The sequence below is a fragment of the Hemitrygon akajei genome, chromosome 8 (assembly GCF_048418815.1).
Source record: "Hemitrygon akajei chromosome 8, sHemAka1.3, whole genome shotgun sequence".
Taxonomy (NCBI): Eukaryota; Metazoa; Chordata; class Chondrichthyes; order Myliobatiformes; family Dasyatidae; genus Hemitrygon; species Hemitrygon akajei.
The window spans coordinates 79,146,185-79,162,634 of NC_133131.1; the positions used below are offsets into that span (position 1 = coordinate 79,146,185).

At 44.8% G+C, this 16,450-nt stretch overlaps 1 protein-coding gene across 1 annotated transcript in view; it reads right to left on the bottom strand.

The window, feature by feature from the left end:
- Window positions 1-16,450, bottom strand: part of LOC140732013 (SLAM family member 5-like) — a 46,924-nt gene that overhangs the window by 12,578 nt on the left and 17,896 nt on the right. Inside the window, exons 2-3 of the mRNA XM_073054082.1 lie at window positions 12,308-12,628; window positions 8,770-9,054 (exon numbers count right to left, since the gene is read on the bottom strand). Of these exons, the coding sequence (XP_072910183.1) occupies window positions 8,770-9,054; window positions 12,308-12,628 (606 nt within the window). The remainder of the gene's footprint in view (window positions 1-8,769; window positions 9,055-12,307; window positions 12,629-16,450) is intronic.

Here is a 16,450-nt window from a genome sequence, read left to right on the forward strand (position 1 = left end):
ATGATTTGTCAATTAATATAACAGGTTTCTGCCAATCCTGGTTACTGTGCTCCACCCCTTGAACTTATTACTACAGATTACGAAGAAATGGCAATGGAGAAATTAATGTGAGGTGGATTTCCAAAAGGCAAAGGAACTGGTGACATCAGACACTGTAATCACATGTAATGCCCGGGTTAAGAACACGTTTTATTGTATTTCCTCTCTTGTGCTGGAAGGTATTTTATTTTAGCAGTTTTTCTGCAAACACAGTGTGTTTGGTTAGTTAAGCCTCATACATTAGTGTTTTTGGCTTCAACTGAGATAAGGGGCCATTTGCTCAAATTAGGAATGTTATGCCAGCCAATTAAGATTTCTTTGTAACGTGTTGTAACAGTCTGTTCAGTGGGATGTCATGAAACATTTGAGAGAGCTGGGTGGGATCAGAACTCTGAGGAAAAGGGGGCTGGTTTTTGTTGGCAGATGTTGGAAGAAGAAGGTGCGGAGCGGAACACAGGGGAAGACACTCACAGAATCCTGACTGAAGGGGAGACCCTGTTGCAAGAATGTGCAGATGAATGGCACCATGGTGGAGTTAGCCAGTTTGTTTGAAATACTGATTGCTTTGTACAGATGAATGGCACAGAGGAGGAGTTAGCCAGTTTGTTCATAATATTTTTTGAGGGAAGATCGAACTGTGGCTGGTGACGTGGGTTCAGCACTGTGAGTAAAGTGATACACCCAACTACTTTAGAAACGAGCTCCAACGTTTATGTGCACTTTTAGATGGGTTGAACTGTAATGAGCCCTTTTTTCTTTTCTACTCCTCTGAAGTGTTTGTTAAAGTTGAAATTTCTGTAAATATACTTGCACTGTAAGTTTATGCCAGTATAAGGTCTGTTATTGCCTGATAAAAAAACACCTTGGCATGGAGCAGTGTTGATACAGCATTCACCTCAAATTTGCATTCCCTCAGCATTCCAACTTTCTAATTTAGTTAAACCCGAATCATACCAACCTGTGATGTGTGTTGCTTATTGAAGGTGGCCTTCTCACCATTCCCCATGCAATACTGAGTCACGTGGCTGCTGGCCAGAGTTAGCTAATGAGCCAAGTTGGGTACAAGCCTCAGTGACAGGGTTATCCACATCTTCCAGTGAAATTTGCCCCTGATGCTTCACCTTATGGTATAGGTTCAGTCATGTCATATGCTATGAGTGATGGAAGTGAAAGCCCCATAGGCTTTGCATCATGCTCTCTTACCGCTACAGATAAAAAATTAGGCACAGATTGACAGAAAGGGCTTGAATCTGATTTGGGGTGTAAAACATTTCAACCAGTACTTGCATGGGATGGAGTTTACCCTCATTACTGTTTGTCAACCACTGGTGTCCATTTTCAATCCACAGATGGTTGTTCCACTAACAGCAGCTGCACAAATACAGAGATGGACCAGTTTCTTGGAGCCCAAGAGACACGATGACAAGATCAAATTCAAGAGGACAACTAATCAGGGAAATGCTGATGGATTGTCCCCGTTTACCCTTAAAAAGGAACTACCTGTAAAATTTACGGCAGAGATGATTGAAAGGTAAACCAGAAGGGACTCTATGCTGTCTCTGATCTACATGGACACCCAAAGTGGCTGGAGTGTTCTGCAGAAATTCCAGTTGCCCCACTTATACCAGCGCCGGGATGAACTTACCCTTGATGGCGTTTTCCTTATGTAGGGCTTGAGAGTTTTTGTACCATCCAAGCAGACAACTGAAGTGTTGGAGGACCTACCTGCTGGTCATCTAGATGTGGTCAAAGTGAAAGTGTTGGTTGAAAGCTTTGTCTGGTGGCCTGGGATAGATCAGCAGATCAAGCAACTTGCCATGCACTGTTCAGGATGCCAACACATCCAGAAGATGCCAAGTGCAGTGCCTCTCCATCCCCGGGAATGCCCTGCATTGCTCTGGCAGAGTGATCCCCTTGTCAGGAAAGACATTATCTTGCAAGAGTAAGAAATCCTCCACAGCGACTAACTCTTTAGACCTGAACAGGACAAGTTAAAATTCACTCTGCTCTAGCTGTTTATATAGTAGTTGTATTTTATACATATAAAATATAGAATTCAAAGGTGTACCAGTAACAGGTTGATTGGTCATTGTAAATTGTCCCATGGTAAGGCAAGGGTTAAATCAGAGGTTGCTGGCCAGCATGGCTGAAAGGGCCGGAGGGCCTGTTTCACACCATGTCTCTAAAAGAGAATCTAAGAGTGTAATCATATATCCCAGTTTTCATGTTTTCCTTTCATTTAGTTTCTGGAGTTACAGAATGTAACAGAAGTCATAAACACTGGACTGGACTGTATTCAGGGATTCATCTTCGAGTCTGCATGTATACGCCACAGCTGTCAGTGAGTTCATTAAACCTTCCGTGCATGAGCGTGTGCCTACAAGAACATATTGTATAATCCCAAACCAAAAGCTGTGGATGAATCAGGAGATTGGCTGTCTGCTGAGGGCCACGTCTGTGGCATTTAAGTCTGGCGACCAAGTCTGTACAAGAAAACCAGTTATGACTTGCCGGGGGTTATTTCAAGGGTGAAGAGACAACTTCGAGTGAGGTTGGATGTGATATCAGATGCATGTCAACTCTGGCAGTGTTTGCAGAACATTACTTCCTACAAAGCAAAACCAAATAGCATGAACATAAGAAATTGGAGTAGGAGGAGGCCATCTGACCCGTCGAGCCTGCTCCGCCATACAAAAACATCACGGTTGATCTGGCCATGGACTCATCTCCACCTACCTGCATTTTCCCATAACTCTTAATTCCCCTACTGTGCGAAAACCTATCCAACATTGTCTTAAATATATTTACTGAGGTAGCCTCCACTGCTTCATTGGGCAGAGAATTCCACAGATTCACCAGTCTTTGGAAAAGCAGTTCCTCTTCACCTCCATCCTAAATCTACTCCCCTGAATGTTGAGGCTATGTCCCCTAGTTCTTAGTCTCACCCAGCAGTGGAAACAACTTTCCTGCCTCTATCTTATCTATCCCTATCATAATTTTATCTGTTTTGAAAAGATCTCCCCTCATCCTTCTGAATTCCACCAAGTACAGTCCCAGGCAACTCAATCTCTCCTCGTGGTCTAACCCCTTCATCTCTGGAATGAACCTGTTGAACCTCCTCTGCACTGCCTTCAAAGCCAGTATATCCTTCATCAAGTAAGGAGACCAGAAATGCACACTGTATTCCAGATGCAGTCTCACCAGTACCCTGTACAGTTGCAGCATAACCTTCCTGCTTTTAAATTCAGTTTCTCAAGAAATGACCAGCGTTTCATTTGCCTTTTTGATAGCCTGCTGCACCTGCAAACAAGCCTTTTGTAATTCATGCACAAGCACACCAAGTCCTTCTGCATGAGATAATTCTTTTACCATTTAAATAACAATCTGTTCTTCAATTTTTCCTTCTAAACCTGGATGACCTTGCATTTACCAACATTGTACTCCATCTGCCAGACAGTTGCCCTCTCACTGAACCTATCTATATCTTTCTGCAGATGCTCCAAATCCTCTGCACAGTTTATTTTTTGACTCAATTTATTGTCATCAGCAAATGTAGATACAATGCACTCGGTCCTCGCTACCAGATCATTAATGTATATCGTGAACAGTGGCAGGCCCAGCACCAACCCCTGTGGCACACTGTTCACCACTGATTGCCAATCAGAGAAACACACATATATTCCTTTTCTTCATCCATGCTAATGCATCACCCTCAACTCTATGTATCCTTATCTTACATATAAGTCTTTTAAGTGGCACCTTATTGAATGCCTTCTGGAAATCCAAGTAAATAACGCCCATCTGTTCCCCTCTATCCACTGTGCTCATTATATCCTCAAAGAACTCCAGTAAATTTCTCAAACAGGACCTGCCTTTGCCAAATCCATGCTGCATCTGCCTGATGGATCCATTTCTTTCCAGATATTTTACTATTTAACCTTTAATGATAGCTTCAAGCATTTTCCCAACTACAGATGTTAAACTAATTGGCCTATAGTTTGCTACCTTTTGCCTATATGCTTCACTACCAGACAAGCTCTACTCCTTTTATGCCCACTTTGAAAGGGAGAATGTAACTACAGCTGTGAAAATCCCTGCAGCACTCAGTGACCCTGTAATCTCTGATTCAGTGGCCGAGATTAGGCTGTCTTTAAGGAACGTGAATCCTTGCAAGGGAGGCAGGCCCCTATAGAGAACCTGGTAAGGCTCTGAAAACTTCTGCCAGCAATGGGCGGAAGTATTCAAGGACATTTTCTTTTTTTTTCTCAATCTTTCTTATCAAGTTTCGAGTAGATAAACATAACAATGATAATGATACAAAGAAATCGGGATTACATTAAACACGAGGAAATCTGCAGATGCTGGAAATTCAAACAACACACACAAAATGCTGGTGGAACGCAGCAGGCCAGGCAGCATCTATAAGGAGAAGCACTGTCGACGTTTCAGGCTGAGACCGTTCGTTAGTCCTGACGAAGGGTTTCCGCCCGAAATGTCGACAGTGCTTCACCTTATAGATGCTGCCTGGCCTGCTGTGTTCCACCAGCATTTTGTGTGTGGGGATTATATTAATAACGGTTGGCGTATACAGAAACATACTCCGAGTAACAGATGTAATCTAAGCCTCCCAATCTCTTAGTAACGAAACATGAAAAAGATTCAAAAAAAAATTTTTTTTACAGAGAAAAAAATCCCCCTAAAACTAAAAAAAAACAAAATAAAAACAAAACAAAACAAAAGCTGGGTGCCATGTTTCATCAGTTAAAATCATTATGTGTCATTAACTCCTCTCCTCTATACACGAACAAAAAGTTATTGAGAAAAATTCAGAAAAGGTCAGCTTACACCAAATGAAAATGTTGAATAAATGGACTCCAAGTTTCTTCAGATTTAACCGAAGCGTGGATAGTACCACTCCTAATTTATTTCAAAGTTTAAACATGTTATAGTTTGGGAAAACCATTGAAATGTAGTAGGGGGATTAGAATCATTTAAATAAAATGTATCTTCTGGCTATTAATGTAACAAATGCAATCAAACGGCAAGCTGAAGGGGATAATTGACTCGAGTCCATCACTGGTCATCCAAAAAGTGCAGTGATAGGATGAGGTTGTAAATCAATACACAAAGCTGCTGAAATAATATCTAAACTATATTTTCAATATTTTTCCAAAAGAAGACAAGACCAGAACACGTCTCAAGGAAGCTACCTCAGAATTTCATCTGTCACAGACAGGATTTATAAAATGCCATGGATGACAACAGAGGTGCGTTCACTACTGAAGGCCCATGACACAGCCTACAGATCGGGGGACAGGATTGGAACTTACATATTTAATGGGAAAAGCTCACTCTTATTAAGATTCAATTTATAACCAGAAAAACTACTAAACTGAGCAAGTAGTGATATTATTGCAGGGATGGATTTCTCTGGCTTAGAGATGTATAGTAACAGGTCATCTGCATATAGTGATTCCTTACGCATCGCATTCCCGTGAATGACGCCGAATATATTGGGTGAATCACGAAGAACGATTGCCAAGGTCTCCAAGCCCTACTATATCAAATAGTAAGGGACTTAAAAGAGAGCCCTGTCTAGTACCTCGAGAAAGCCTGAAAAAGGGGGATCTCTGATTATCGGTAAGTACAGAAGCCAAAAGTGGATGATATATCCATTTAATCCAAGATAGAAATTTTGGACCAAAATTAAATTTCTCAAGTGTGTTAAATGAATATTCCCATCTGTGTGGATTGGTGATAATATCTCCTCCTAGCTGATATCAACACTGGTGCACCTCAGGAATGTGTGCTTATCCCACTGCTCTACTTTCACTGTACCCAAGACTTTGTGGCTAGGTACCTCAAATGCAATCTATAAATTTGACAATAATATGGCCATTGTTTGGCAGTGTCCCAAATGGAGACAAGAGGGCATTCCAGCTATATCAGCTAGTCGAGTGGTGTCACAGCAACAACCTTGCACTCAATGTCAGTAAGACCAAAGAGATGATTGTGGACTTCAGAAAGAGCAAGACAAAGGAATATGAACTAATCCACATAAAGGAATCAGAAGTGGAGAGAATGAGCAATTTCAAGTTCCTGGGTGTCAGGATCTCTGAGGATCTAAACTGGTCCAAACATATTGATGTACTTATAAAGAAGGCAAAACAATGGCCATATTCCATTAGGAGTCTGAGGAGATTTGGTTTGTCAACTAAGTACTCTGAAACTTCTACAGATAAAGAACATTCTAACAGGCTGCATCACTGTCTGGTATGTCGGGGGGTGGGGGGTTTTGCAACTGCACAGGATCAAAAGAAGCTACAAAAAGCTGTAAAGTTAGTCAGCTCCAAATAGGGTACTGGCCATCTTCAAGTAGTGGTGCCTCAGAAAGGCAGTGTCCGTCATAAAGGACACCCCTTAACCTAGGACATGCTCTTTTCGCATTGTTACTGTTACAGGGATAAGTGTCATGAAGCAGATCAGCGGGGAAGGACAAGTGGACAAAGGTGCCTCAGAGAGAGCCATCCCTATGGAAAACAGAGAGTGAAGGGAGGATGTGCCTTGCGGTAGAATCCGGTTGAAAATGGCGGAAGTTATGGGGAATGATCTGCTGTATATGGCGGCCCATGGAGTGGTAGGGAAGGATAAGGGGAACTCTATCCCTGACATGGTGGCAGGAAGATAGGCTGAGGTGGATAGCTGGGAAATGGAGAAGATGTGGGTGAGGGCAACATTGATGGTGGATAACGGCCGAGAACTGGTTATTAACCAATTGGTGACTTCCATACCATGGAAACCTTGGTCACACCCCATGTCTCTCCTGCCAAGATCCAGAAGCAGATGGTGGATTTTCTGTGTGGCAAGGATCTCTGATATGGTTCTGAGACTCCTGATTGAGGAGAGTGGTCAGTCACGGGTGTGATCTAAAACCAGGTGGGTACTCTGTCTCTGGACCCTGCAGATACCTGTACTTTGAGAATCTTCCCAGATACCTGTACTCACTCCTGATGCATTTCTTCCCCCAGGAATAGGGCTGAAGGACTCTTTTCTCAGCTGCACTACGTTATGACGCCAAACCTTCAGGACAACACGCGGTTCCCAGTGGCGAGCACCAGCTGTGTTTCCCTGTTAAAGCTGCCTGCCTATCACTGGAATCAGGGAATCCCTACCTCCAGGTACTGTGACTTGACAGGGAAGGAGTGAAATGCTTGAACAGTGAAGATGCACTACACCAAGTCTTCTAGGTGATGATTTTGGGTTCCATGTCACCTTGTGATAAAAGATTTCTACATATTTCTACAGATATACTGTGGAGACATTCTAACTGGTTGCATCACCGTCTGGTATGAAGGACCATTGCAAAGGATTGGGAAAAGCTGCAGAGGGTTGCAATCTCAGCCAGCTCAATGATGGGCACCAGACTCCTGAGCATTGGGGACACCTTCAAATGGTGACGGTTCAACAAAGGAGACATCCGTCATTAAGGACCCCCATTACCCAGGACTGGCACCATCAATGAAGACTTTTTAGCAACACCTTCTTCCCTTCCACCATCAGCTTTCTGAATGGACGGTGAACCAACTCATGAACACTGTCGCAATATTTGTTTTGCTCTCTTTGTGCACTATTTATTTAACTTGTTAATAGATTTCATATTCTATAAATAAATGATACACATACACAAATTCCTTACTGTAATTTATAGTTTTGTTATATACTTCACTGCATTGTTACCACAAAACAACATATACCAGTGATATCATACCTGATTCTGATTCTGATAAGGGGTCTCATGATGATTGTCTGCTCCCAACTGGACTGACTCCCATTTTCCAGGATTTGCCTCTTGGACTGAGAGTCCTCAGAGCTGGTCTTAGACAATTATGAGCTGCTTCTTGAAACTCCCTTGCGTGTTACTGCACCCCACACAGAGACATTTCCTGTACTGCCTGTCTCTGCACACCCTGACTGTTCACCATTGTCTACCCCATTTATGGCTGTTGTTCTGTGTCCTGGATATGGCTATATGGAAACTGAGGTAGAGTGTGCTGATGGAAACAGTCCTGTACAACAGGATTTTAATTTTATATTCACCTGTGGACTTGTGTGTCCCTGTCCTTTCGTAGCCTGGATGAATATGTGTTCCATGTACAAGAAGGTGTGTCTCAATTCAGTACTCGATGTTTGCCTGGACTTAGTTCCTGAACAATGGGTGGCCAGGTCAGAAGGGGGTGAGACCTCCTCAACATTTTGCTCATGAGCAAGGTGGCCATTCCCAGTACAGACAGTAGCCCATCGAAAGCTCCATCTGAACCCACAGCCTGCCCATCATCCAAGGATATATCCGTTCATGGATGTTAAATGAAAAGAATTCAGCATTGTCTGCTGGAGACTTTCAAGGAGCAGTGGGCTCCACAAAGGCTGGGTCCATCCTGGGCACGGGACAAATGCTTTAATCAAGCTTTGCTTAAAATAAGTGGGGAGAATATTGGGTACAGAATAAACCCCTGTCTCCAGTGATCTGCTAAACACTGCCAAGACACAGATTAGATCCAGAGTAAAGTTCTTCTTTGCTGTCCCACCGCACAATCTCAGTACAAGGTTAGAAACTCCCTTTACACTGTCCCATCTAATACTTCCAAGATGTGGGCTCAATACAGACTGAAGCTTTCTCTGCAGTGAAACAACAGCCTCAGAATAACCAGGGTTCTTTACTCTGACACTTACCATGTGTGTCCAGTTTGCAGATGTCCCTCAGCCTGATCTCTGCTGTTTCATTACTGATGGGGTTTCTGGCCTCACATTTGTACACAATGTCCTCGTCCTCTGCAGCGTGATGAACCTCTAGCATATTTCCGAGTACCGGGATGTGCTGCGTGTTGTCATTTACCAAAGCTTCTCCTTCCCACCACCACGTGAAGTTGGTGGGGTCACCTGAGGTCACGGTGCAGGTCAAGGTGAAGTTGCAGATCCCAGTGGTCTGAACTGTGATGTGTGCTCCTGACACAAGTCCTGAGGTTGGGACAGAGAAATGCAAGATGAGTAAAGGAGATCTTCGTGGACACTCCAATCACCAACTTCCCCATCCCATCCTGAACAGTCCCAAGTGAACATAAAGTTAATCCCAGCTCATATCCCCCCACCCATTTAACCCTTCACTCATCTTCAGTTCATTCAGTTGCTGCTAGAAGAAGTTTCCACATGTGCTGTTCCCTGTTTCCAAAAAAATGCCCAGGGTCATCCACAAATACTCTGTTATGTCTTGTTTATTGCTCTGTATGCTGGGGATTCTCTCAGTTCCATGTCTTTTGTCACTCCTGTGAGTGGTCCTGAATCTGGTGCAAGAGCAGTAACCATGTGACTGGCACAGAGCTAGACTGGAACTGTGTGCAGTGTTCCAGAGTGAACCTGACACTGGAGATCCAGGGTCACACACCTTCTCCCCCATTCATCAGCTCACAGATCAGGGTGTCGTCAGGATGTTAATTCCCATCTGTTGACGTGGCTCATTCTGAGAGGGGAAACGAGGCAGAGTGAGGAGTAAGTTGCAGTGATGGGCAGTAATTTGGGATGACAGATTCATCCTTCACTCAAGGGCAACACTCCAAGTACAGCTGCAGCTTTGCAGTGCCAGAGACCAAGGTTCAATCTTGATCTTGGCTGGTGTCCGTGTGGAATTTGTATGTTCTCTATGTTTCGGCTTTCGTTTCCCCGGGAGCTTTGGTTTCCTTCACAAATAAAAGTCAGTAGGGTAGGTAAGCTAATTAGTCATTGGACAGACATCGCCACAGGTCTGTATGTAAGCAGTGGGTCTGGGACAAGTTGATGAGAATGTGGGAGGAATTTAAAAATGGAATTAGTGTAGGATTAGTGTGAATGGGTAGATGGTCAGCGTGGATCATGGGCTAAAGGGGCTTTTCCTGTTCCGTGTGGCTAAAGGGGCTTTTCCTGTTCCGTATATCTAAAGGGATCTTGTCCCCATTTGCCTGAGAGCACCATGCACCTCCTTATTATCTCTTTCACAAGATCACAAGACAAAGGACCTGAAGTCGGCCATTCGGCCCAACAAGTCTGCCCTGCCACTCCACCATATGCACAAAATACTCTACAGATGCTGGGGTCAAAGCATAAAACCAGTTAGGGGAAAGATCAAGGGGAGGGGGAGAAAAAACAGGGAGAGGATAGGCAGGAAAGGTGAAGAAAGAATGTAAGGGGAAAGCACAATGGGTAGTAGAAGGAGGCAGAACCATGAGGGAGGTGATAGGCAGCTGGAGGAGGAGGCAGAGTGAAGCTGGGATGAGGGAAGGTAAAACCAGAAAGGGGAAGGTAAATCCAGTTCCTCCAGCATGTTGTACATGTTGCTTATGACCCATATCCCCGATTCAGACCACATTGTGAGAAGCATATTCAATTCCAGTCCCTGTCTTCCTTGCTTAGGCCACCCACAGTATGTACTCACAGTTTTGGTCTCTCTTGGTCAGACCACACTCAGATCAGAAAATACTTCATAAAGCAGAAAACGGACATTCAGCCAATCCCAGCTGTGTCAGTTGGGATGGATCTTTCTCACACTGTTCACTCTAAGCTGTGTGGGTGCGCGGCCACGCAGTGGCTGAAATACTCCTGCTCACGTAGCCTATGTTGCTGCGTTAACTGGAATTGGATGCAGCTGGAGAAAGTTTACAGAATGTGAAAGATTTTCTCTGTTGGACTGTCTTTCATTATATCCTTCAATTTATAAAATCAAAAGTATGCGATTCTTCAATTTTCTAAATATTCAGTCTGCACATTGCTGAAAAATTTAAAGTGCTGCGATGCTACCAGGCCATTTAAAGCTTTCCTGTTCAGAACAATGGTTGGTCCACGCAGTTGTTAAAAATATTTGAGTGAATATGGATACCCGGCCTGATCCCAGCTTCCTACCATGGCTCCATCCCTGTAGGTCACAGTGTTTTAATTCACCTGCATCCTGTTTAAATATGATAGGATCTCTGCCTTCTTACCCTACCATTCAGCAAGTCCCAGAAGTCCTGGCCTTCTTAGAGAAACCCCTTGCTTCCGTCTCCTTCCACCACCGCAAATTTGTGCCTCGCGCCAACCCCACTGTCCAGAAAATCAGTTTCCAATGAGTTTGTATTCAATCCTTTGTTTGATAGTAAGAGTGTAATCTTAAACATAACAGATTCTGCAGATAGATGTCTCAATCCAGCAGGAGAATGGCCACAATTAACGTTGAAGTGGATGGGCTCCAGCAGGAGAAGACCACAGCAGGTTCCACTCCTCTATCTGACAAAGTGGCCACTGACTCTACTTTTGCCTGTCTATCAGTTCCCTCAACTCTCCAACACTTCGCCTGGAAGTATCAGCAGAAACTGTTCGGAACTGAGAATGATGTCTCCTGGGCTTGCTGGGCGGGGGTGAGAAGTGGCAAATGGAGCTGAGGTGTCGTGGGGCTGAGGCAGTGCAGGGCTGGGGGAGATTAGGCTGCTGGGCAAGTGCCTCTGGGGAAATGCACCGGGGTAGGGTGTGCACAGTACATTGAGCAAGGTGGAGGTCACTTTATCAGGTACACTCGTACACCCTGCTCATTCATGTAAATGTCTAATCAGACTATCCGGTGACTACAGAAAGTTGTAAACACAACCATCATGGGCACTAGCCTCCCCAACAATGAGGACACCTTCAAAAAGTGGCATCTGTCATTAAATACCCCACCACCCAGGACATGCCGTCTTCTCATTGCTTCCATCAGGGAGGAGGTACAGGAGCCTGAAGTCACACATTTGACATTTCAGGAAAAGCTTCTTCTCCACCACCATCAGATTTCTGAATGGACAATGAACCCATGCACTCTGCCTCACTAGTTTGCTCTCATTTTCCACTGTTCATTTAATTGAATTTTATGTATACGCTTTATTGTTAATTATAGCTTTTTTATCATGTACTGCAGCCACAAAACAACAAATTTTATGATGTATGCCAGTGATATTGAACCTGATTCTGATTCTGATTCTGTTCTAATTGTACGTGTTTGTACCACACTCCTCCCCGTGTGCTGTTTCTACAGGCTCGGGGCCACAGGGTCACCCTGCACGGCCACTGGCCGCATCTCCAGGGATGATGTGGGTGTGTTCCCCCAGCCCTGCACTGTCACAGCCCCACTACACTGGGACCGTGAGCCCAACTCTGGACACAGGCAGACAGTGGGAACACACAGGATCTGCCCTCACCCATTCCTCCAGGCTCCTCCACAGGTTTTACTCACCGTACACCTTAAGTTGGATATGCTCTCTGCGTTCTTTTCCTGAATCTCCTGCTGTAAAAATGACCTCATATTCATCAGCATCCTCTTTCCTCAGATCATGGATTTCCAGGCCGAAGTTTCCGGAATGAAGAGTTATTCGGTTGTTGTAACTGGTATTAAAATATTTAATCGATCCTTCCAAGTATCGTGCTATCTTTGTGCTGGGTGATGATCTTTTCCACATAACCTCGTAAACGTCCTGTCTGACTGGGATCGAAGGAAACAAGGAAACCGAGTGTCCCAGGGCTCCATTCACGATGGCAGGGGAAGCTCCAGTCCTGGCTGAGGAGACAAGAGGAGGCAGTCAGAATGTGAGCTCAGTGACTGGAGGAGGAATCAGAGCTTGCAGAATCACAGACACAGGGGCAGGCCATGCGGCCCATTCTCTGGCTTCTGGCCCACGAGTGATCTGCCCCACAGTTCCTACATCACACAGTGAGCTCATGGGGGGAACAGAGTGAAGATTCTCTGCAGCCAGGCTTGAGAAATGAAGTCAGGGAGGCAGAGAGATGGCAAAGGAACTCGGTCAAGTGAATGGTATCGGTGGAGAAGGTAGAAGCATTTGGGGAGTTTGAACAAAAAAGGAATAGAGCAACACTCTTACAGTTCAGGCCAGTGGAGTTCAGAGTTCAACTCTGGCATCCTGTGTAAGCAAGTTTGTCCGTTCTTACCGTGAGTGTGTGTGTCTCCTCCCACTGCCCAAAGACATACCCGTTAGTAGGTCAATTGCTCATTGAAAATTGTCCTGTGGTTAAGCTCGGGTTAACTAATTGGGTAGCTCGTCTGGCCGTAAGGACCTGTTCCAAGCCGTATCTCTAAGCCAATAAATAAATTAAATGGGTAAATGGGAGGGTGTGAGCCATGTGGAGGAAGAGATTTCTGAAAATGATGAAAGACATAAACAAAGAGGTGGAGAATCGAATACGAGAGAGTCTGAGGTTGGTATCTTTGGAATAGAGATGGACATTAGAAATGGTTTAAAGCAGTGATGAGGTTGCGTCTTTCACATCAGTCGTGATGTAGGCTTGGGTACAATTAATGAAATTAAAGACATAAGCAAAGTGGTCATTCAGTAATCTGGGAATTTTAACAAGGAAAATTACGAAAAGCTCATTTCTGTACTGTACAAAACAGGAACTTTCTACTGCTCATTCGGAGTCCAGGATGCACTGATTGTTAGGCGGACTCCCCGTGATGGGAATTGGATTAAAATGTTTGGGCACCGGGAAGTCCCACTCGTGGCTACTGGGGCAGAGGTGCTCAATGGAGGGGTCTCCCGATATACGATGGGTCTCACCAATGTCGAGGAGAACGGCCTAATGGTAGGGTTCATGGAACCCCAGCTCTAGAGACTGTAGAGCATCAAAATCCCAGAAGATCAACAGTTTCTGAAGTATTCAAACCTTTACAACTTGAATTTATGGAGTACTGTAGGGACATTGTTTGTGTCACAGACTATCCACAGTCATATCAGTGCAGAGTACCATAGGGACATTGTTTCTGTCCCAGTCTATCCAGAGTGATATCAGTGTTAAGTTCTTTAAAGACATTGCTCACACCTCAGACTAAATCCAGTCATATCTGTGACCGAGATGAGGGCACAAAATCTAATATTCAGAATTTTGCCAATGATACCAAACAAAGTGAGATTTAGTGTTGTATTGTGAGTGCAAGGATATATTAAGATGATAGACAGGCTGTGTGGCTGAGTAAGAGCATGACAGATGGAGTACAAGGCTGAAAAACATGAAGTTATCCTCAATAGAAAAGACAAAAATATTTAGTTTAGGAAGTGTTTTTCAAAGGAGATAGATCCCCTTTGCATATGTCACAGGGGATAAATGCTCAGATACAGGAAGCACTTTGGAAGGCATAAACACAAGAGATTCTGCAGAGCTGGAAATCCAGAGCAACACATACAAAATGCTGGAGAGTTTCAGCAGATCAGGCATCTATGGAAATGACCAAGTCATTGATGTTTTGGACCGAGACCCTTGATCAGGATTAGAAAGGATGGGGGAAAATGTCAGAATAAAAAGGAGGTGGGAGGGGAGATGCTTGACAAAGTGGTCACCCAATTTATGTCAAGTCTCACCAGTGAAGAGGAAGCACTGGATACAATTGATGTCTCCAGTGGATTTGCAGGTGAAGTGTTGTCTCACCCGGAAGGAATGTTTGGGTTTCTGAATGGAGGTCTGCCCTCACTCCCACTGAGAACTCTGTCAAAACGTTCAGAGGTCTCACAGAGCAGAAAGAAAGAGAGACCCTGAAGTGGGTCAGAAGATCTCTGACTTTCATGAGAACTGTTGCAGAATTTGAAGGAAAAGAAAATCAATAAACACTCATCCAACAAGACTGTTAACTGAAACTCTTAGACTGAAAGATAAAAGGCAACACAGCGACTGCAAACACAAAATGATTAACACTACTTTACAGCATCAATCAAAATGGTTCATCTTTCCCGGGCAAGGACAGGGTGAGCAGAGAGCAACATGTCACTGTGCATCTGGACAAGACTGGAACAAGAGGAAGAGAGTTAAACACCACCATAAAGAAACACTAATTAGCTGGAACTTTCATTCTCACCAGCGTGATAACTGACCTACTCCACAGCCAGCCTGTGTGGGCCCAGACCCCACAGGAGAGTCTGTGGTTGTGACAGCTTTGCAGGGTACAGCAATAAAATCACAACCGGTATTGCTCGTGAAGTCTGCCCGCACCGTCCTGAGAAAGGTGAGTGGCGTTAGTATGGCCTCAGTTGAATAGTGCCAATTTAAAGCATTCCACACTAAAGTGAAAAGGGTGTGGAGGGTGATGAGTGAGAGTGAGAGTCACTCTGGTGTTGGAATTGAGGATTAAGGTGTGGAGGGTGATGAGATTGAGTCATTCTAGTGTCGGAATTGAGGATTAAACTGTTGTGGACGTGAAGGTTACCACGACAAACCTCGACCTCAATGGCAGCAGAGAGCCTGTCTGCAGACTTGACCATCTTTCTCCATCCTTAATGACAGCAGAAATGCAGTAAAGTGGCCATCATTGGAGTGGACTGAGTCAGAGTGGGACAGCTTTGGCTCAACAGGCTTCAGTAAACAGGCAGAAGTAAGGGTAGGTTCCTGTAAGTTGTTTTTTTTTCTCATTCGATTTCTTTTTGAACTAGTAAGTTTAGAGAGAATACCAGGCAGGGTGTTGGAATGCTCCTCTTGCAATATGTGGGAAGGCAGGGAGACCTCCGGTGTCCCTGACAACTACAACTGCGAGAAGTGCAACCAGCTGCAGCTCCTAACAAACCGCATTAGGGAACCGGAGCAGGAGCTGGATGAACTCTGGATCATTCAGGAGAATGAGGAGCTTATGGATAGTAGTTCCAGGGATGTAGCTACGCCAAGGCAGCAGGGTAATTGGGTTACCGTCAGGCGAGGGAAGGGAAAAGGGCAGGCAGGGCAGGGTTCCCCTGTGGCCATTCCCCTCAACAACAAGTATACTGATTTGGATACTGTTGGGGGGGATGATTTACCTGGGACAAGCTACGGCAGCCGGATCTCTGGCAGAGTCTGGTTCTGCAGTGCAGAAGGGAGGGTGGAAGAAGAGGAGAGCGGTAGTGATTGGGGACTCGATAGTTAGAGGTACAGACAGGAGGTTCTGTGGTCGTGACAGAGACTCCCGGATGGTTTGTTGCCTCCCGGGTGCCAGGGCCAGGGATGTCTCTGATCGTGTGCACAGCATTCTGAAGTGGGAGAGTGAGCAGCCCGATGTTATGGTACACATCAGTACCAATGACGTAGGAAGAAAGAGTGAGGAGGTCCTGAAGGATGATTATAGAGAGGTTGGTAGGCAGTTAAAATGCAGGACATCAAGGGTAGTAATCTCAGGATTGTTACCTGTGCCACGTGCCAGTGAGGGTAAGAGTAGGATGCTCTGGAGGATGAACACATGGCTGAGGAACTGGTGTAGGGGGCAGGGTTTCAGATTTTTGAATCTTTGGGACCTCTTCTGGGGCAGGTGAGAGCTGTACAAGTGAGACGGGTTACACCTGAACTACAGAGGGCCCAGTATCCTTGCAGGGAGGTTTGTTAGTGCTATTGAGGTGGGTTTAAACTAGATTTG